The sequence below is a fragment of the Vanessa cardui genome, chromosome W, assembly GCF_905220365.1.
Source record: "Vanessa cardui chromosome W, ilVanCard2.1, whole genome shotgun sequence".
Lineage (NCBI taxonomy): Eukaryota > Metazoa > Arthropoda > Insecta > Lepidoptera > Nymphalidae > Vanessa > Vanessa cardui.
Window position 1 is genome coordinate 11,005,107 of NC_061153.1, and position 24,483 is coordinate 11,029,589.

A 24,483-nucleotide genomic window follows, 5' to 3' on the forward strand; every position below is an offset into this window, starting at 1 on the left:
CTTTATATACCAATTGTGTTTCAATTTAAAGTATTTTAAAAATATTATATTTAAAATTATGTTTAGGTTATTATTAGAATTAGCTGTTAATGTAATTATTAGTATTAAGAACATTTATACTACAGATCATGGAACTCATTTACAAAAATATCTACATATTATACTACTATGTATATATTTAACTTACATACTATACATACTTGGCTTACTAAATTTATCACATTGTTATGGGTAGGTCTCTTACTACTCAAAATGAAATACACGATCTCGAAGTTAGTAGAGCAATGAAAATGAAAATGAAAATACTTTATTACCAGCATTAACTTAATTTTAACAGGGAACACATTTACAACCATAACATTTTGCTGAAGTGATATCATGGCGCGATTTGCAGGGGCGTCCACACTAAGCAAGCTTGTGTCGTGGATGCCTTATTTACGATTAACTATAACAATTTTCACCTACGGTAAATGGTGTGTTCTTTATATAGATGTTACAAATTAAAAGTATTCAATCTTAAGTATAGAAAGAAAAAGATACAAAAATAAATAAATAAAATAGAATAAATAAATATATAGAAATAATTATCACTATAACAGAATTATATATATATATATATATATATATATATATATATATATATATACATACATACATACATATATACATACACACATATATATACATATACATACATATATACACATACACATATATATATACACATATACACACATACATATATAACATACCAAAATATAAATATAATCTGAGATCACGATTGTACGATAAGAATTTTTTCTGTATTTTCATAAGACAATGAAATTAGCCAATTATGAAGAACCTTTTTAGCTTCATTTAAAGTGCAATGTTTTATGTCACATAAGCTAGTTACTTTATTATATACGAAGTGGCATATAAAAGGATTGAAACGTCGTGCAAAGGATGAGTTAACGATTGGGACCGGTACTTTAAAAATACGACGCTTCAACATATTAGAATATTCGTTAGAGTTGACAATTGCTTTATGAACAGATAGAGTTATTTTTTGGATAAACAATTTACGAACACTGAGTACTTCACTTTCTTTATAAACGAGATCAGTTGGATATCTATACGGCCTTCGCAATAGTACTTTTAGGACGGAACGTTGGGCCCTTTCTAAACTTAGCATGGAGGTTTTAGAAGCGCCACCCCAACAGCTGATACAGTAACTTAAAATTGATTGACATAGGGCGTAGTATATGGTTCGTAGGGTTTCTAAACCAGCTATATCTCGCAAATGTCTTACTATATACACAAGCTTACGAACTCTCGCCGAAACCGCTTCGATGTGAGCTTTGAAATTCAATTGTTGATCCAAAACAATACCCAAATATTTAATACTATTAGTTCTGTCTATTTTTTGACAGTTACATATATTAAAGTTATTTCCGCATGAATGTATATATACACTAGACAATGTTGGTGGGGGACTACTCGTTAGGGTTTTATGGAAACTGACAAATTTGGTTTTTGAAACATTCAGTGTAAGAAGATTGTTCTTTAACCATGTATTAATTTTAGACATACCCAATTCTACGTTCAATAGAGCTTCAGCCCAGTTAGTTCCATCAAATATAATTGCCGTATCGTCTGCGTAGCAAATTATATCCGCGTGATTCAGTGGAAGGTTAAAAATATCATTAACATATAGTGTAAATAATGTCGGGCCTAAAATGCTTCCTTGTGGGACACCGAAGTTTACATTCTGGATTGAACTCTCATATCCACTTAACTTTAAACACTGCTTTCGTCCAGTCAGGTAACTTTTGAACCATTCCAATGGCATACCTCTGATACCTGCATTCTCGAGTTTTTTGAGAAGTATAGGAATGGAAACAGTATCAAAGGCTTTGGCAAGGTCCAAAAATACTCCAACACAATTTCTACTCTTATCCAGATGAGATGCAACTAGTGATGTTAGTAGTGTTACAGCCTCTTCAGTTGATTTACCACGTCTAAAACCAAACTGTCTTTGAGAAATAATCCCATGTCCTTCGAAAAAGTTCGTAAGTCGTATATTGACAATTTTTTCTAGTAATTTAGAAAATACTCCTAGAAGTGATATAGGACGGTAACTGTCTGGAGCGTCTTTTGGACCTGATTTGTAGATTGGAGTTATGCATGCTATCTTCCACATATCAGGAAAAATTCCAGAGGATATACTCATATTGAAAATGTGGGTTAGGGGTTTTATAATGAAGTCTTTGACTTGTTTTATTAGACTATTGTTGAGACCATCAACGCCCGGCGCCTTGTCATTTTGCATTTTTATAATAGTTGATTCAACCTCATAGTAATCAGTCGGCTGCATGAAAAATGAGTTTGCGAGAATGAATTTTGCATTCGTCTTTGACGATAAATATTCCTGGTCGGTGTTTAATTCCGTTAAAATATTATTAGCTAAATTAAGTCCTATTGTCGCGAAGTATTCGTTACATATATCTAATGAATGATATTCGTTCCTTGAATTTTTAACATGAAGTAGTTCTATAGGTTCTTTTTTTGTACAGGATAGATGGCAAATATCTTTTACAACCTTCCATTGTTTTTTTGGGTTTCCTTGAGCTTCTGTTAATTTCGTGTTTTCATGTGAAATTTTCAGTTTACGCAATAAACTATTACAAAAATTGCGATAACGTTTGTAAATCACTTGTAGCGTTTCGTCATGCGGATTAATCTTTGATCGAGCATGAAGACGATCCCGGTGTCGCATACAACGTATTAATCCTGGTGTAATCCATGGCTTTAAATTTTGCTTAGTTCGACTAATTTTATAGCTTTTTGAGTGCTTATCGATGATCAATAGAAGTTTGTTAGTGAACGCTGCAACGACTTCGTTTATATCTGGTTTACCTAGAATGTTATCCCAATTTATCTGCCTTAGATCATTTTGAATCGATCCCACGTCTCTTTTAGTAATAGTATCCCTTTTTTTATTTACGGTCAGTTTACTGATAGATAGTCCTGCCATAACTAGCTCATGGTCTGTAATATCCGATATACAAACAATACCAATAACTGATGATTTGGATCTGATAAAGATATGATCCAAACAGGAGTCCTTCCTTGTTGGCATAGTTATAGCAGGTGTTAGCCCATATTCAGCTGTTAGGCATAAATATTCATTTCCTATGTCATTAATGTTTGCTGTGGTCATGATATTGATATTGATGTCTCCCGCAATTATTAATGGCAGATTTGGTGAACACTCACGTAGGATCAAATCAAGGGAAAGAAAGAAATTATTCGTACTTCGGAAAGACGGGGAACGATAAATTCCTAGTAGAGTGATGGAGTTGCCTACGTCAACTTTTAGACAATTTGCATCTTCGATACAAGATTCAGTGGTGTACGCATTCCATTTATTGTTCACATAAACAACAACACCGCCACTCTGATTAATGAATTTACGTGTGCTAAAACTACTGAAATCTTGAATTTGAGGTATGACAGAGTTTTCATTAAGCCAACATTCAGTCAGTATGATAGCATCAAAATGTGTATGTAGTCTTGTCAAAGTTACTAAGAAATTGTCAAAATTCTTTTTTATGCTTCTGATGTTTAATGATACGATCTTGAAATTATAAGTAGTTGAAAACAGCGCTCCACATAATTCTGGACTTTGAACTGTATGGCACTCATAGCTGAAAGAGTCCAGATCATTGAATAAATTATTATCTAGCATTTGGAATATATATTTTTTTCCTAAATTTGTTAGATTTAGTTGATTTTTGTTGTATTAGGCCCGGACTGCTAAGTTGTTGTAATGCGTTAAAAATGATATTTTCATTACATACTATGGTAATTAATCTCGAGATCTTTGACAAAGAAATTAAAAATTTTCGTGATTTCGTGATATTGAATATATAACATTGTAAATATAAATATAAATATAAATATAAATAAAAACATAAATATAGGTGAATATAAGTTAAAAAAATGTAATTTATATAATACCTGCTAAGTGTTACTATGATATTTACTGTATATTTGAAGAATAAGTAGAATAAAAATGATATTAGTTTAAAGTATGACAAAATAACGTACACTTGAATTATATTTATCCTAAGTACTAAAAATACGATCCATGTCTTCCCGTGACCGAATGGGTAAAGCTGCTTTGCCTTCGCGTTGACGAACGAAAATTGTGCCTTGGTTACTCCAGCAGTGTGCGTAGCCTTTCTCTTTGGATTTTGTTCGAGCCTCTCGAAATAACATCCTATTTTCTTTTGTCAATCTTTCATTGAAGTAGACTTTTAAGGGATTTCCGGTGATTTCGAGGTCTGAGCTGGTTAAATTTCTTCTTGATTTGGATGCTTTGAGTATCTGATCTCGTGTGCTACGACGGAGAAGACGTACGACCACTGGTCGAGGAAGCCTCGTTTCGTTGACACTCTGGTTTTCAGACTTAGTACGTGGGCCCGCTCGAGTAACCCAGTCAATATCACGGTCTTCTAGTTCAACTCCTATTTTCCGCGCTGCCAGGAGCACAGCATGATGTAGGCTTTCGTTAGACCTCTCTGGAATACCAGATAGCTCAAATTCATTTCTCAGTTGCATTTGAGCTTGTGTATTTATTTCACGCTGCATCAAGGAGACGGTGGCTTTTAAATTAACGACCTCTTGTTCACGATCTTCAAGGTTTTTTATGCGAGAGTTGTTTATGACAACAGAAGATGCGAGCTCATCTAAACGTTCGTGACAATGGGATAGAGAGAGCGTGGCGTCTTCGAGACGTTGTTTCAACGAGGAAATTTCTTGAGTTAGAAGACGAATTTCAGAAGTCAGCTCTTTTAACTCTGAGCTAGAAGAATCAGTTGTTGGGGTCAGTGTTGTATCTTGTTTTTTCCGAAAAGTAACGTTTTGAGTCTCGCATGATTGACGAACTGGTGTTAGGGTATTATCGCCTCCTTTAAGAGAAGCAGAACAATCGGGACATTTCCATGTTTTCTTGCGTTCTATTGTCATTGCAGACGTATTAATGCATGTTGAGCAAAAATTTTTCTTGCATGTAGAGAAGCTACATTTTATGCCTTTTACGTCACATTTATTTTTACAACCCGAACAATCCATTTTTTATTCAATTTAATTTAGGTAAAATTAGAATAAATGATAAATGTCCTCTGAGAGACAACTGTTTTAACTAGATACTCTGTGGTTGCTTACTCTTTGCCGCGGGCCGTCTTATCGTAGTTGTGTTGCCCGGCGTTGAAGCTGCGCGCGGAAATAATTTAACCGTTCAGTACACAACCGCGATAATCGCTTGCACTTCTAATTATGTGTCATATGAACAACACTTTTTCTAAGCGGGTAGGAATTTTTTAGCATGCAATGCAATGTTATATTGAAGACCTTAAGCAGTATATACCCGTTAAAGAAAACGACTTAACTATCATATCACAAAACATTAGAAGTGTTTATAGTAATATATGCGATTTGAATGTTACCTTAAATGTATTAAACTTTGCCCCTGACATAATTATACTAACCGAATGTAGAATTAATCCTAGTAAAACAATTCCAAACCTTTCTAATTATAATATGCACGCCACGACTCATCACCTCAATCAGAATGATGGGGTTGTGGTATACTTAAATAAAAATATTGTTTGGACAAAAGCAAAAGAAATTAAATTATGTCATGCTTCATGTATTGAAATAAGTATTGGAACTACTGTTATTCTGGGCATATATCGTTCGCCATCAAACATAAACGCTGAACAGTTCATCAATTCATTAAATTCCCATCTGGAAACTTTAAAATCTTTTAAAAATATTATATTAACTGGGGATATTAATATAAATATTATCGCTAAAGAAGCAGAGCAAAGTCAGGAACGTAATAATAGATTAAGCTATGTGAACATGTTATCGATGCACAGTTTGATGCCGGGTCACTCATTCCCAACAAGGGAAAACAATTGTCTTGATCACTTCATGATAAAATTAGACAAAAACAAAAATTCTGCCCAAATCGCAGTCATGAACACTACCATCACAGACCATAATATGATATTTCTTTGTTTGGCTTCACTTACATCTAAACATAAAGCACATATGAGCATAAAAACTATTGTAAATTTTGATGGGGCTCTTGTTAGTTTAGCGGAGAAAAATCTGTCAGAATTACTATTTTGTGATAACCCAATAACTGTAATTGAAAAGCTTATTCATAATATTGCTGAGTCCTTGAAAGATAACACCCAAACTATACGTGTACCTAAAAATAAAAGAGTTATAAAGCCGTGGATAACTCCCGGTATATTGAAATGTATTCGAAACAGAAATAGAATGCAAAAAAGGCTAAGATCAGACCCATCTAACGAAATTTTAAAAATCTCATATAAAAGGTATCGTAATTTCTGCAATAAACTTATCAAACAATTAAAACGAAAATACGACAGAGATCATTTGGAAAAATCATCTAAAAACTCTAAAAAATTTTGGTATAACATTAAATCGATAACTAACTTGAACTGCTCAAAATCAGATAATACAGAATTACTAAACATAAGATCTTCTCCCACTGAATCAATTAATTATATCAATGACTACTTTGCTAGCGTAGGTGAAAAACTGGCCACTGATATTGTCCAAACAAGTGGTTCATTTTTTTCCAATACTCATACAAGTCAGTTAAACTCCTTTGTACTACTTTGATATAGACTGTCAAGAAGTACACGATGTACTTATGACTCTTAAAACAGATAGTGCCCCTGGATGGGATAATATTCCAACCAAATTTTAAAAAATAGCTAAACTAGTAGTTGTTCCAATAATCTGTCATCTAACGAACCTTTGCTTTAGAAAACGAACCTTTCCGTCCCTGCTTGAACGATCTATCATAACTCCCGTTTACAAGGGTGGTAACAGAGATGACGTTAGTAACTATCGTCCAATTTCCGTTTTGCCGTCAATATCAAAGTTAATAGAAGAAATTATAAATGTGAGATAAATTTAAGCTTTTGTCAGACTCTCAATATGGTTTTCGTCAGGGCAAATCCACGGAGGACGCTGTTGAAGCTCTAACCTCGCACATTGTTAAGAGTCTTGACAGTGGTAAAAAGTCTTTGGCTGTATTCCTTGATTAAAAAAGCCTTTGATACAGTCTCTGTTCCCATTCTTGTGAAAAAGTTAGAAAATTTGGGAATCAGAGATACCTCACTGGCTCTTTTTAGGGACTACTTGAGCGACCGAACTCAAGAAGTGAAAATTGGACAGTTTGTTAGTCGTGCCTCAAAAATTACTTATGGCGTACCACAAGGTAGTGTCTTAGGACCTACCTTGTTTCTAATTTACATTAATAATCTCTGTAATTTAAAAATAAACAATGCTAAAATATTTTCCTATGCAGACGATACCGCAATTGTTTTTACAGATACTAGTTGGATTAAAGTTAAAAATACAACAGATAGAGGTATCTTCACTGTCTCCTGTTGGCTGAAGTCAAATTTACTGTCTCTAAACATAACCAAAACAAACTACATGCCTTTTTCCATCTATAATCGAACCCAGCCAGATAGTAACTATAATGTTACAGTTCATGTTTCCAATAGCATTAAATGTTAGGATTGTAATAACTGCTCCATGATCAAACGAGTAAACTCTTTCAAGTATCTTGGTGTGTTAATAGATCAAAGATTATCATGGGATGCACAGCTAGAAGCTATAGGATGTAGATTGCGTAAACTAATTTGGATATTTAAGATGTTACATCACAAAGCCTCTTGGGCTTTATTACATAAAATATATAAAGCTTTGGCACAGTCAATATTGGAATACTGTATTCCTGTATGGGGAGGAGCTGCTAAATCTAAGTTCATTGAAGTTGAGAGAGCGCAAAGGCTTTTGCTACAAGTTATACACTTCAATGAGCCAGATACTGACTGTCAGACAAATGTGTATCCAACGTATCATTCTTAAAGCTCATAAATCATTAAAATTCATTAAATCCAGTTCATTAAACAGAAGAATAAAACATAAAATTGCTGAAACGTATGGTGCTAAGACTACTTTTGCTAGCAACCAATATATAACAAGTTCTGCCTACCTTTATAATAAAATTAATAAAATTCTAAACATATATCCCGAACAATATTTTAACGTCAAACAGAAATTATTTGAATGGTTAAAAACAAAAGCATACGATGACACCGAATTAATTCTGTTTCATAAAACATAATCTAATCTACTGTAATCTACACATACACCCACCCCCACACACATACACACACACAAGTAAATTTTATTTTTATGTTAGTTTACCTACTGATTGTGAGTTTTAGTATATAGTAAGATATTGTTTATTCTTTTTAAGAACATGGACAGAATTGTATGTTATGGAAGTGCGGGTCTTTTTGTCACGATTATTATATTATACTCACTAGAGGGTCCCAACCTTTATTTGCTATGTACAACTTGATAAAGAATAAACTATTTTCATTTCAAACTATATTTATTTCATTTCATACCACAAGACCGAATCGAAGTGCAAGTTGTTAATGGATAATCTTGACCACTTAATTATGTCTGTGCAAATACTCTCCGTTAGCAAGACAAAAACAACCGGAAATTATATGTCTAAGGGATTCGCCCGGAGCGTGACACGCCCGACATATGTCCACCGTGCCATCCCTCACAATATACTTCCGGTAATTGCTCGACATGATAACTTCACCGATAATCGCACAGACAAAACCTTCGGTTTCACCAAAAAGGTTGCCGAATCGTAGCCAAGATACGGTTGCCATAAAGTCAACATCGGGTCCATGAAGGGCCCGATAGAAGTGTCCGTGTAACTCCTTGCTCTTCCATACCTCCCTGCGGTTTTCAGCACTTAGTACTACAGGTTTGCGCCAGTTCTCTTTGCCTAAGGAGAGCGGAGTTAGCCCCTTGTCCATTATAACTACATCTCGGTGCACATCCAAGTCAGTGTAGAGAAAATACTCCCTGAGTTTTTATACCTCACGGTTATGTAGGGTCTTGGCATTTAAAAAGCCACGGCCACCACATTTCCGTGGGATATACAATCTCATCACCAAAGACCGAGGATGATGCATTCGATATGCAGTCAGCAGGACACGGACTTTCCTATCCAAGGCGTCTAGTTCTTTTTTAGTCCACTTGAGTATGCCGAAAGAGTATCAAGACCGGCATGATCCAACCATTGAAGGCGCGAACCTTATTGCCACCTGATAAAAGACTTTTGAATACTGTTTTCAGGCGACCAAAGAAACGCTCCTGCAATGATTATTTCATGTCGGTGTCTAAAAATCATATAACATTTAGTTTGTTTCTTTTATATTAGTTGATTTAATAACTCCTGTCAAAATTACAATAGCAATATTACTGTTCACCGAGATTTTAATTGCTCATATTTATTAATATTTTTAGATTTATTTTATGCCTACCGACACAGTTTTTTGTTACTCTCTCTCTTCATATTACGCTCTTATAGTGATTATACTGATCTTAAACTTAATTCCGTTTTTCATTAAATACACCTGATATTCATGGACATGGTCCATCGGCCGGATAGTAAATCTTAAAAATAACCAGCCACATACAACACAATAAAGGGATACTGATTTCTCCGTGGAGAAATAAGTGAAATCACAACAGACGTCGGATCACAGAACAAAGGATTTGGATGTATGACGTGGTTTATGGAATATTGCAGTATTTAGCTATTTCAGTGCTTCATTTCCACCCAGTACTCTTATATTCAGGTAGTATTTAAGGATTTAAGATTTATATAAAGGTCAGTACATATCAATTAAACTTTATTTTATTATTTAATTGTATTTAAATAGAAAGTTCCTTCCATTATATTTTGTGATTGTTTTAACTAAAAAATTATTAATTTTTCTTTGTTAGTACCCGATTGACCTAATAATTATAATACTTATTACTAAAGGTAAATTGAATTATATTAATTTTATTAACTGGTAAAATTTAATAAGTAATAGGTACTTTGTATGTATAGTTCCTAATCATAGGTGGCATAGGTGGCAAACGAGCAGGAGGCTCACCTGATGGAAAGTGACTACCACCGCCCATGGACATCTGCAACACCCGGGGGCTTGCAGGTGCGTTGCCGGCCTTTGAGAAAGGAGTAGGCTCTTTTCTTGAAGGTTCCCATGTCGTATCGGTTCGGAAAAACCGCCGGCGAAAGCTAGTTCCACAAAGTGGTTGTGCGAGGCAGAAAATGTCTAAGAAATCGCGCTGTTGTGGATTTTCGAACATCAAGATGGTGCGGGTGAAACTTAGAATTTTGACGAGATGTCCGAAGGTGAAATTCAGCAGCCGGGATTAATCCGAACAATTCCTCGGAACATTCCCCGTGAAAAATTCGGTAGAAGATGCAGAGTGATCCGACATCTCTACGCAAAGCCAAAGGATCAAGGAGATCGGAAAGGGCTTGATCGTCGATAACTCGAGCCGCTCTACGTTGGATGCGGTCAAATGGAAGGAGCTGGTACTGGGGAGCACCCGCCCAGAGGTGAGAGCAGTACTCCATGTGAGGCCGAATTTGCGCCTTGTAAAGTTTTAGGCGATGGGCCGACGTGAAATACTGTCTCGCCTTGCTGAGCACGCCCAGCTTTTTTGAAGCCAATTTGGCTTTGCCTTCCAATTGACCGCGGAACTGAACGAGGCTCGAAATATCAACGCCAAGTATTCCGATACTACCTGTAGCGGCTATCGGAATGTTCTCAAATCGTGGAGATACGACAAATGGTGTTTTTTTAGCGGTTAACGCGCAAACTTGCGTCTTTTTGGGGTTGAAATGGACTAGATTTAGCCGGCCCCAATTCGAGACTTCGTTTAATGAAGACTCGATTTCAGACATAAGTTTGTTCCGGTTCTCTTCGACGTTTTCCCGAGAAATATTAGCGCGGCCGGTGTATAAGGTGTCAACGGTACTGTCGTCTGCATAGCAATGAATGTTCCCGATTTGCAACAAATCATTGATATGCAGAAGAAACAGAGTGGGTGATAGAACGCAGCCTTGTGCAACACCAGCATTGACGAATTTTAAGTCAGAGCATGCACCGTCGACAACGACCTTGATGCTCCGATCTGCCAAAAAGCTGGTAATCCAATTGCATAATTTCCCGGGAAGCCCATAGGAAGGAAGCTTCGAAAGAAGCGCTTTGTGCCATACGCGATCGAAGGCCTTCGCTATGTCCAAGCTGGCTGCTAATGCCTCCCCCTTGCTCTCAACTGCTTCAGCCCACCTATGAGTAAGGTAAACTAGAAGATCACCGGCTGAGCGACCCCGACGGAAACCGTACTGGCGGTCACTAATCAGCTGATTCTCCTCTAGGTACCGCAGGAGCTGGCAGTTAATAAGGGACTCCATTATCTTGGAGAGCAAGGAGGTGATGGCTATAGGCCTATAATTGGACGGGTCTGAGCGGTTGCCTTTTTTAGGGATCGGATGCACCAAAGCTGTCTTCCAGGAATTCGGGACGACGCCTAATGTGTAGGATTGCCGGAAAAGACGCGTTAAGACCGGTGCCAACTCGGGAGCACATGTCCGTAGCACGATTGGAGGGATACCATCGGGTCCGCTCGACTTATGAATGTCCAAGGAAAGAAGTGCTTTACGAACTGCACTTTGCCGGAATTTAACTTCCGGCATCGTGGTATCACACCGCAAAATTGTTGGTGGAGATTTTCCTTGGTCATCCAGAGTCGAGTTCGACGCGAAGAGAGAGCCTAAAAGATCAGCTTTCTCTTTCGCGGTATGGGCCAATGACTCACCGTCCCTGTGCAGAGATGGAAAAGAGGGCTGACAGAAATTCCCTAAGACAGCCTTAGCGAGAGACCAGAACGCTCGTGTTCCTGAAGGGAGACGCACCAGTCTCTCGCCAATTCTGCCAATGTACTCCGTCTTCGCCCTAGCAATCACGTTTTTGAGGGACCTAGAGGCAGAGTTATATTCCTTTTTGAATGCGCTGGTATTTACATCACGAGACGCAGATGCATTAGCCCAGGTTTGATAGCGTTCCCACTTTCGGCGTGATGCCGTTTTGCAGAAACGACCAAACCAAGGCTGGGACTTGCCACCGATGGGTACTGCAGAGTAAGGAATGAATAGTTCCATACCCTGAAGCACCACATCGGCAACAGAGTCAGCAGCAGCGTTCGGATCATCCGGCGAGAAACACATCTGCCCCCATGGGTACGATGCAAAAAAAGACCGCATCCCATCCCAATCTGCTGACTTGTAGTGCCATACTCGGCGGCACCCAACAAAGCGAGGCCGTGAGTACCGCACAACCGGCACTGTACTCCGGACGAGACAGTGGTCAGACGAGCCCAGAGGGGGATCGACGATAACCTGATAGCCATCCGGATGCGAAGTCAGCAGAAGGTCCAACAGGGAAGGTGTATGATCCTCCACATCCGGTATTCGCGTTGGCGAGTTGACCAGTTGTGTCAGATCATATGCTAGAGCGAAGTCCAGAACAGATCTACCCGCATGATCGGTGGTGCGTGAGCCGAGCCATTCTGCGTGGTGAGCATTAAAGTCACCCAGAATAATGATCTCTGCGGATGGAATCTGCTGAAGCACGGAATCTCTAGCCATTTGGACGTGCTCAACCAGTCGGTCGGTTTCGGCATTACCGCTATGGGACCTATAAAGGCACGCATAGATTCGCGGGTGATCATCGCAGTCTACACGTAGCCAGATAATCGATAGGTCCTGTCCTTCAACGCTGCCGAGGCGTCGAGAACAGATATCATCTCTGACGTAAACGCATACCCCAGCTCGTGGTATAAAAGAATGTTCCAATTTGTACCCAGGGTACGAGAGAAAAGTCGTATCGGCAGGAGAAGATATCTGGGTCTCGGTTAGAAAGAGCAAGGCCGGCTTCGCCGTTTCCAGATGGTAGTGAACGGCGTTGAGGTTGGAGTTGAGTCCCCTTATGTTGCAGAAGTCCACAGCGAGGGTGGTAGGGGTTGCCTTATGATGCCTGCTCCGCTTGCCCCGAACAGTGGCGAGCGCAAAATTGCCCCCCCCAGAACTCGGAGGGCAGCCTGGGCATCCCTGCTCAGGCGGTGTACGTCCTGAGCATGGATGCCCAGAGAGGGATTCTCCACCGCTGTCGCTGATGGTACCCTCCTGGGGTAATTTAACCAAATTCTGCACAACCATCAAGTTTTGGGGGGGAGGGGGATTGGGCCTCCGGAACTCTCACTTACCGGACGAAACGCGGTAGCATAGCCACCACTTTACGCCGATTTTAAGTGAGAGAGTGGTACTTCCCCGGGCGTGCCGGCCCATTCGGCTGTAACCCGAAGGTATACAGCGTGGCACTACCACTTGTAAAAAGTGGTATATTATTATAAATATTTTTAAGTGTGGTGAGTAGAATATGTCTAATAAACTTAATTTATATTAGATACAGAGATTGTGTTGATTACAGATAAAACTTTTAACAAAAAGAAAAACCGACTTCAAACAAAACACTATTTTAAAACAAATGAATATGCACGAAAAAGTAATAAAAATAATTGCGTATTCAACATATTTTTTAGAGTCTTCCTAAGTTAAATGAAATGAAAAATATTAGACTACTTAAAAGTCGATTAACGAGTATATCATGTAGTTATAGTTATTGGTATATTTGGAGCCGGTGTCAGCCACGGTGCCCTTGCCCCAACAATCAAAAGAAAGAAGCGATACGAGCCCCTAAAAGGTAATTTGTAAAAAACATATTTGTTAAAGTATTCTCGTATTGTTTTTTGATAGATATACTGTAGGGTATTATTGGCTGACACCGACTCCAAATATAACAATAATTATAACTACATGATATAATCGTTAATCGACTTTTAAGTAGTCTAATATTTTTCATAGGTTAGGTAAAGAAACACTGATAATTTTAGAAGTTTGCGATGTGATGTCGTAAATACACAAATTCTGTAGTATATTTAGTATCAGTATTGCACCCGTGCGAAGCCGGGGTGGGTAGCTAGTTGATTATAATATTCGACTATGATAATTACGTAAACATAACCACATTATGGAAGGTGACTCAAATATCCAAATAACCTATAAATAAAAGATTCGACTGAATATCGCTAACGTGCTCCTCAGAATTGTTCCGTTCCCTTCCGTTCCGTTACTTTGTCATGGATCCTGTGCTCAGAACCTTACCAAACTTTCACCAAATTACCCTTGAAGTATATATTTTATAATAAAAAAAGAATTATCAAAATTGGTTAACGTGATTTTCAGTTATTCACCGATTTGTCGCGCATATACATAATGCAAATTTAAGACTTATGTCGTTTTCATATGGATACCATCATCGGAAAAAAATTAAAAAAAAATGGGACCCCACTAGCACTACTTTTCAAACAAAAAAAAATTATCAAAATCGGTTCACCCAGTGAAAAGTTATGAGGTAACAAACATTAAAAAAAAAAAAAAAAAAAAATACAGACGAATTGATAACCTCCTCCTTTTGGAAGTCGGTTGAAAATATAGTTAAGTCGAGTTATTAATTTTTGTCTTTGTACTACAATTTGTTTTATTGTAAGGCTTATACTAAATTACAAGTAACTTAACCATATAAAGTATTGTTTAAATTTATATTTAATATTTTGAATTGTATACATTCCAGGATTTGACACTTGCTTCACATAATGTCGGAAAGGGAAGAAAGAGATCTTATTAAAAAGCGTGCAACCTATAAAGGCCGGCTTACATTATTTGGAAATTACTTAAACGATTTAGATGGGTCAGTCAGTCAGTCTCAGGTAAAAGAACTTCAATTACGTATTCATAAAATTTGCAGCATGTTTGAACAATATGATGAAGTACAGTGCAGGTTGGAATGTGCAACAGAAGACATGGAAAGTCAATTAAAGCCCAGGATTTAGTTGCTCATTCTACAGGATTAAGTGACTCGAGTTCTGACAGTAATAAAAATACTATGAGGGTTAATAATAACAATAATCTTGTTAAATTACCAACTATACAATTGCCTAAGTTTAGCTGTTCCTATGATAACTGGCTAGATGATTCCATGATACTTTTCAACCGACTTCCAAACGGAGGAGGTTATCAATTCGTCTGTATTTTTTTTTATGTTTGTTACCTCATAACTTTTCACTGGGTAGACCGATTTTGATAATTTTTTTTTTGTTTGAAAGGTAGTGCTTCCCGTGGGGTCCCATTTTTTTTTAATTTTTTTCCGATGGTGGTATCCGTATGAAAACGACATAAGTCTTAAATTTGCATTATGTATGTGCGCGATGAATAGGTGAATAACTCAAAATTGGTTGGCACAATTTTGATTATTCTTTTTTTATTATAAAGGATATACTTTAAGCGTAGTTTGGTGTAAATTTGGTAAAGTTCTGAGCATAGGATCTATGACAAATTAAGGGAACGGGAGGGAACGCAACAATTCTGAGGAGCACGTTAGCAATACTCGGTCGAATATTTTATTTATGGGTTACTTGGATATTTGAATCACCTTCCGGAACGTGGTTATGTTCATGTAATTGTCATAATCAAATATTATAATCAACTAGCGACCCGCCCCGACTTCTCACGGGTGCAATACTGATACTAAATATACTAAAGAATTTGTTTATTTACGACATCACATTGCAAACTTCTAAAATTGTCAGTGTTTCTTTCCTATATTGTTCATGTATTATATACAGAAACCTTTCCCTTGAATTACACTATCTATTAAAAAAAACCGCATTAAAATCAGTTGCGTAGTTTTGAATATATAGGGACAGAAAAAGTGACTTTGTTTTATACTATGTATTGACGGAACTCCTAAACAGCTTACAGTTAGGGTGCGATTTGGGGCAGAATTTCTTACTGTCTTTAATCAAATTTTGTGTATATGATGTGATGTGATTTGATGTACGACATATAATAGCTCTTTTGCAATGTTTTTTACTGAGGTCGATTACACCTCTTTCGAGGGTGGTACCTTGTAGTTTACGCCGCATGACGTATTAAATCCGCATTTTTGAAAGTCTATTTTTCCTTTTTTCGCAAGTTTCCTTTGAAATTGTCCTCGAAGTAGTTTCTGACTCATATAAACGGAACGCTTAATCTATCCATATTAATAAAAAATAGTTAGTCAACATCAGCTTCACTTAAAATCAAATTAGTTTTAATTTTTTAGTCAAATTCATTTTCTAGTCTCATTCACTCCAACGACGAAATTGACAACATTAATAAATTTCATTATTTGAGAGGGTCACTAGAGGGCTCTGCCGCCTTAGTTATACAGTCCATTGAATTTTCAGCGAAGACTTACCCTGTTGCTTGGAAGATATTATGCGAAAGGTTTGATAATCAACGATTACTCATTCAAAATCACGTGACAGCATTATTTAACATTGATTTAATTACTAAAGAGTCATCCGTGTCTATTAAGCGTTTAATTGATCAATTAAATAAAAATTTAAGAACTTTAGATTCTCTAGGCGAACCGACTAAGCACTGGGATACTTTGTTGATACATATTATAATACAAAAATTAGATACTAAGACGTATCGCGAATGGGAGGAACTTAAGGGTCGTCTTGGTAAGGATGAACCTCTTACACTAGACGTATTTATAAACTTTTTGCATAATCGTGCTGATTTGCTAGAGGCCTTAGAGTTATCGCGAAGTAATAATCATTCTCACCAGTCTAATAAACAGAACACGAAAATTAAAAGCATGGTTTCTATTGCAAGTCGAACTCAGGCTGACGATAAATCTCCGATAGCCTCATCTACACCTAAACCCTGCGTTAAATGTAAAGGTGAGCATCCGCTTAAAAATTATCCGCAGTTTTTAGGTCTTAATAATGAACAGCGATTGAAACTCTTACCTAACTATAACATATGTTACAATTGTTTACATATTGGTCACTATGCAAACCAATGCAAAAAACCTGGTTGTAGGATATGTAAACGTAAGCATAATACGCTTATCCATGTATCAGGTTCGAAGTCGCAATCACCAGATAATGCTGGATCATCAAACATGGATAAGAGTGATTTGAACAATATGAATTCTACTTCCAGCTCAAATATTTCTTTATCGGAATGTTTGAAAAATTCAAATCAAGGTAATCATGATGTGCTATTATCTACAGCCCTTGTCAAGTTGTATGACTCCGAAAATCAGGAATATATTGCTCGAGCGTTACTTGATTCCGGAAGTACATCATGTCTTATTACAGAAAATATGTGTAATAAATTAAACTTACCTTATGATAATGTCGATCGTTCTGTAACAGGAATAAATAATTGCACTCTACCAATTGGTGAAATGTGTCGTGTGCAAATGAAATCTTTAAATAATAATTATTTTACAAATGTTACTTGTTTTGTTTTACCATCGATCATAAGCAAAGTGCCTTATAGTCATTTAGACATTTCGATGTTAGATATTGAATCTAATATTAATTTAGCTGATCCTAATTTTTATGCACCCGGAGACATTGATTTAATCATTGGTGCTGACCTCTTTTGGAATTTATTAGGATCACAATTTTTAAGCTAGGTAGCGGCAAACCGATACTTTTTGAAACTAAACTTGGTTGGATAGTTTCTGGACCTTTGTTTGGCGGTCATGCTAATCGCTCACCAGCACATATTAAATGTAATTTAGCACAAATAGAGTCTGAATGATTTTTTAGATTCAAATGAAGTTATTCAAGAGAATTTATCACGATTTTGGCAGTTAGAGGAAATTGATAATAAATCCTCCTATTATTCTGAGGAAGAAAAAATATGCGAAGAACATTTTATTATTAATACTTCCCGTCTTCCAGATGGCCGCTTTTGCGTGAGAATTCCTTTAAAAAATAATATTATAACTTTAGGTGAGTCTTATCAGCGTGCTAAACATTGTTTTTTGGCTCTTGAACGTCGTCTTAATAATCATCCTTTACTAAAAACTAAATATCATGATTTTATGTTGGAATATTTATCACTAGGCCATATGTCCAAATCTAATTTAAAATCTAATGAATTTTCTTATTTTATCCCACATCATGGTGTCTGGCGTGATAGTAGTTCGACAACAAAGCTAAGGGTCGTGTTTAACGCTAGTAGTCCTACTACTACGGGAGTTTCCTTTAATGAAATTCAAATGGTCGGTCTAACTATACAGGACGATCTTTTAAGTATTCTTTTGAGATTTAGGCAGCATAAGTACATTTTGTCCGCTGACGTGGAGAAAATGTACAGACAAATCTCAGTACATCCAGACGATAGACACCTTCAAAGAATTATCTGGCGTAGTAATACAGGTGATAATTTAGATATTTATAAATTAAATACGGTGACCTATGGTTCAGCGAGTGCACCATTTCTAGCTGTCCGCTGTCTCAAGCAAATAGGTCTCGAATGCTCTGATCCCAAAATAGCTGAGATTATTTTACACGACTTCTATATCGACGATCTGCTCACTGGGGCAGATACCATCGATGAACTTATACAGATACGTCAAAATGTTACTAATGCTTTAGGTATGGCGCAAATGCCACTTAGAAAATGGAAATCAAATGTTGCGGATTTACATAATGATGTTAAAAATATTGAATCATTTGATTTGAACATAGGGGCTGATGAATCTAATTTTTAATCAGTTTTAGGTTTAGGTTGGCGTTCAGATTCGGATAAACTTTGTTTTTCCATAAGTAGTAATATTCCTATTACTATGACAAAACGTAGCATACTTTCTGTAATCTCACGAATTTTTGATCCTCTTGGATTACTTACACCTTGTATTATTATTATGAAATGTTACAGAAATTATGGCTACAAAAAATGTCATGGGATGATCCACTACCAGCTGATATAGCTAGGTCATGGAATGAATTTATTATTGATTTACCAATTCTTAATGATTTATTGATTACACGTAATGTTTTAGTGGATTGTTATATTTATATAGATTTACATATATTTTCGGATGCATCACAATATGCTTATGGGGCATGTTTGTATGCTTGTAGCGGAAACGACAATGATGAAATTTCAGTTCGTTTGCTTATGGCTAAAGGCAGGGTCGCTCCAATCAAGCCTACTACCATACCAAGACTGGAACTTTGCGGGGCTCTTGTGGGGCTACGTCTATACGAAAAGGCTATTAGTGCTCTCCGAGTCAAGGTAAGGCGTACGTTTTTTCGGACCGACTCTTCTATTGTTTTGGGCTGGCTTAAAACCCTACCAAATAAATTTCAACCATTTGTACGCAATAGAGTTGCAGAGATCGTAGAAAAATCTTTTGGTTGTACTTGGCGACCTGTACCTACGCTTGAAAATCCTGCTGATCATATTTCGCGAGGTGTTAATGCTAAGGCTCTAATATCGCTTGAGGTTTGGTGGTCAGGCCCAAGCTTTTTAAGACTAGATATGTCACATTGGCCACCTCATCCCGCTAGTTCTGAAACTCTTCCAGAATTACGTTCTGTAATTACTGCAAATATAGCTGTAGGAAGTAATAACAATGAATTCATTGATTTTAATAGATTTTCTAATTTAGCTAGACTTAAACGTACTGTAGCTTATGTTTTACGCTTTATTCGAATTTGTAAGAAAGAATTAATTATAGATAAATTTTTAACTGTCGAAGAATTGGATAATGCATTCAAAATCAAAATCAAAATCAAAATAAACTTTATTCAAGTAGGCTTTTATAAGCACTTTTGAATCGTCATTTTACAATTAAGTGAAGCTACCACCGGTTCGGAAAGTAGATTCTACCGAGAAGAACCGGCAAGAAACTCAGTAGTTACTCTTTTTTAACATTTAAAAAATACAACGTCATGTTAATTAAATACAATTATTTCAATTAATGTATCCTGCTTGGAAGTCAACAGGTATTAACTCCACGCTTTTTTATCATCTACAAAATCTTGTATCGAATAGTATGCTTTTTCTAACAATGTATTTTTAACAAACGATTTGAATTTACTAAACGGCAAAGTTAAAAATTTCTGCGGAATTTTATTATAGAAACGGATACCTTGCCCCAAGAAGGATCTATTGACTTTGCGGAGTCGGAAACTTGGCGTTATAAGTTTATCCTTACTTCTAGTGCATATACAATGATTATCACTGATTTTATCAAAGTGATCAATGTTACTGTGAATATACATGATATTGTTGTAAATATATTGCGACGCAACAGTAAGTATTCCTACTCTGTTAAAAACATCCCGAAGAGAGTCTCTAGCTCCAAGATTATAAATAAACCGAATTGCTCTCTTTTGTAAAATAAAGACAGATTCAATATCTGCAGCGTTACCCCAAAGTAATATGCCATATGACATAATACTGTGAAAATAACCAAAATAAACTAAACGAGCGGTATCAATATCAGTTAGTTGTCTAACTTTTCTAACCGCGTATGTTGCGGAGCTGAGTCTTCCTGTTAGGGATGATAAATGAGAAGTCCACTGAAGTCTGGAATCCAATTCTATTCCTAAAAACACCGTAGTATCAGCTACTTCAAGACGGTCACCATTTAAAGATATATTATAATTTTGCTTGCTAACATTAGGTAGGGTAAAAACTACACATTTTGTTTTTTGAGCATTCAAAACTAAATTATTTACTGTAAACCAATTGTGTATCTGTGATAATGCACCGTTCACATCGTCATAGTCATTTTTTTTCCTGTCAACCTTAAAAATCAGCGAAGTATCGTCAGCAAACAACACTATATCACAAATACCCTTAACATAGAAAGGAAGATCATTTATATATACTAGGAATAGAAAGGGACCCAAAATTGAACCTTGTGGAACTCCCATTTTTAACGTAGATCCAGAAGACTTTATTCCATTAATGAAAACTTGCTGGATTCTTTGACTTAAATATGAAGCGATGAGATCAAGAGCTTTACCTTTAACACCGTAATATTTGAGCTTATAAAGAAGCGTTTCGTGTTCTACACAATCGAATGCTTTAGATAAATCACAGAATACTCCAATAGCGTTCTGTGATTTCTCCCAAGCATCGTAAATATGTTTGAGAAGCGCAATTCCCGCATCAGTTGTCGAGCGACCTCTTCTAAAACCGAATTGCTCACCATGAAAAATAGCATTTGTACCGAAATGGACGAGAAGTTGATTTAAAATAATTTTTTCGAAAATTTTACTTAAGGATGGGAGTATTGAAATAGGCCTGTAATTACTGGGATCGCTTCTGTTTCCAGTTTTAAAAAGTGGTAAAACTTTACTACATTTTAACAAGTTAGGAAATGAACCCGTGTCCAAACCCTTGTTAAAAATTACTGCTATATACGGAGCAATATCGTATATGATGTTATTCAAAAAATTTACCGAAATGCCCCATATGTCGTTAGTTTTTTTAATATTTATAGTTTTAAATACTTTTATGACATCTATTGCAGAAACCGTTTCAAATGAAAAATCAATAACGCATTTAGAAACACTATTATTTAATAACCTAGCTGCATTTGATGGAGATGATTTTAAATGAAATGTTATTTTATGGGGTACTTTATCAAAAAATGATTCAAATAAATTAGCAACCTCTAATTCAGAACTCGTGTATCTACTACCTGTGTTCAATTCTATTGGTATCATTTCCTTTTTGGGTTTTCCACTAACACTACTAATAACATCCCATGTGGCTTTAATTCTATTATCAGAATTCAGGATTTTTTTCTTTAAATACAAGGACTTAGCAGAAATGCATACTGTTTTAAAAATTTTGGAATATTTAATGACGTATTCTAAAAAGGCTACGCTTCGATTCCACCGCCTCATATCATATAAGTCGTATAATTTATTTCTACTTTTATAAATACCAACAGTAGCCCAGTCACTAAACTTTAATTTTGTATTACTATAACATGATTTCATTTTAAATATATTCTTAAATTCTTTTAGTATTACTTCAAAAAATGAATTATAAAGCTCATTTGGATCCTGTGTCGTAAGATCTAGATTAGACAATTTATACGCCACAATATCTTTAAAACAATGTAATTTGTTAGCCGTTATTGGCCTGTATGTTATTTTTTTTAAATGATTTATTTCTTTGTGTTTTAATGAAAACTTCTGACCACAATGGTCAGAAGTTAAATTATTTATAATTGATACTTCATATATTTCACAGTCACAGAACACATTATCAATACACGTAGAAGTGCCGTCGGTTATTCGCGTCGGTTCATTAACTCTATGAGTTAAATTAAATGACATGAACAAGGCGACCAACCGAACACTTAACGTAGTTTCTTTAAGTAAGTCGACGTTAAAGTCCCCACATACAATTATATATTTATTAGTTTTACATAGCTTTTTAAGAATGTCCTCCATAGTGGTTTCAAACAAATAATAATCTCCCGATGGGGGCCGGTACACGCAGACTATAATGTAGTGTGGAAATTCCACGCAGGATAGTTCGATAGTACGTTCGATAGAGAGGGCCACAATATCTTTTCGAGATTTACAAACGATATCATTCCGTACTAATATTAATGAGCCACCACGAATAGCACTCCCTCTTACGAACGCGCTTGATAGTTTAAAGTTTGAAATATTAAATATGTCAAATTTTTTAACCCAATGTTCTGTGAAACAAAATACATGTATTTTATAACACTCCGAAAATAATTCTATTTCATGATCTTTGCCACCTATGCCCTGTATATTTTGATGTATAATATTTAAGTAAGAGGGCGCAGATGTTGTCGTTTTATTTAGTTTAAACTATTAATTTGAGTATTTTTAATTTTGTCGGTGTTAATATAAATTAAATTATTATTTTTATTATACATATGATCCTTGGTAACATTACTTGTAAAATAATTTTTGATATTGTAGGCAATTAGGTTACTTTTCTTATTTATTAGGCATTAAATCTTATAATCAAAATATCACAAAAACAATCTTTTCCGGAATATGAACTTTTAATAAATAATAGAAATTTACCTGCTAAAAACGCGTTACTCAAATTAAATATATTTCTCGATGATTTTAAAATTCTTCGTGTTGGAGGCCGTTTAGAACATGGTAACTTTACATTTGATAAAAAACATCCGATTTTGATTCATTCGAAACATCCTTTTACTAAATTATTATTTCATTACGAGCATAGACGATTATTACATGCAGGTCCGCAACTGTTACTGAGTACGCTTAAGGAATCATTTTGGCCAATAGGAGGTAGGAATTTGGCCAAGTTATGTTATCGACAATGTATCCGGTGTGCTCGATTAAAGCCTAAGGTAATTGCACCTATAATGGGAAATTTACCACAACAGCGTGTGTCTGTCAGTTATCCTTTCGAGAACGTGGGAATCGATTATGCTGGTCCAATTATGATTATTAGTCGACAAAGTCGTGGAAGTAGATTACTAAAAGCGTATATTGCAGTTTTCATATGTTTTTCTAATAAAGCAATGCATATCGAATTAGTTGGTGATTTAACGAGCAATTGTTTCTTGTTAGCGTTGCGTAGATTTATGTCTCGTAGGGGGAAACCTAAAAATATTTACTCTGATAACGGTACTTCGTTTGTTGGCGCGTGTAACGATATTGCAAATTTTATTCAAACCAATAGTGAGTTTTATCTGAGACTGTAGCTGATGATGGCATTAAATTTCATTTTACTCCAGCTTATGCACCACATTTTAATGGCTTGTGCGAAGCAGGTGTCAAGTCCACAAAATATCATTTATTAAGAGTACTGGGAAATTGTCACCTTACGTACGAGGAGCTTTATACTGCATTGGTACAAATTGAAGCTATACTGAACTCCCGGCCACTGACTTACATGTCTACAGATCCTGCAGATTTATTGCCTCTTACACCCGGACACTTTACCATCGGACGCTCGTTCACTTCACTGCCGGCGCCAAATTACGAAGCTCAAGGCATCAACAAGCTGACGCGTTATCAAAGACTTGAGCAACTCCGTCAACAATTTTGGAAGCGATGGAGTAAGGAGTATCTCTCGGGTCTTCAGATGAGGATGAAATGGCAAAAATCCGAAAACCACCTTAAATTTAACAGTCTCGTCGTTCTGAAGGATGACAATCTGCCACCGCTCAGATGGAAGTTGGGTCGAATTGTCAATTTGTACCCAGGAGCCGATGGTGTTATTCGAGTAGCAGATGTTAGGACTGCAAATGGAATTGTTCGGAGGGCATTCAGCAAAATATGCCTATTGCCACAACCTGAAGATTGTTGAAAGACGTGCTTTCAACGCCTGGGGGCATGTCTAAAAATCATATAACATTTAGTTTGTTTCTTTTATATTAGTTGATTTAATAACTCCTGTCAAAATTACAATAGCAATATTACTGTTCACCGAGATTTTAATTGCTCATATTTATTAATATTTCTAGATTTATTTTATGCTTACCGACACAGTTTTTTGTTACTCTCTCTCTCTTCATATTACGCTCTTAT

The 24,483-nt window shown here is 36.1% G+C and overlaps 1 protein-coding gene and 1 pseudogene across 1 annotated transcript; one reads left to right on the plus strand and one right to left on the minus strand.

The window, feature by feature from the left end:
- Positions 1–4,110: 4,110 nt before the first annotated feature.
- Positions 4,111–5,013, minus strand: LOC124542606. Its single transcript, XM_047120533.1, has one exon. It carries the CDS (start codon positions 5,011–5,013, stop codon positions 4,111–4,113), a length of 903 nt encoding a protein of 300 aa, XP_046976489.1.
- Positions 5,014–18,749: 13,736 nt separating this feature from the next.
- Positions 18,750–24,262, plus strand: LOC124542607 (annotated as a pseudogene).
- Positions 24,263–24,483: the final 221 nt, after the last annotated feature.

Bases quoted from the DNA above. Each gene is read 5' to 3' on its own strand.
- LOC124542606 (XM_047120533.1), bottom strand. From the start codon at position 5,013: ATGACAATAGAACGCAAGAAAACATGGAAATGTCCCGATTGTTCTGCT.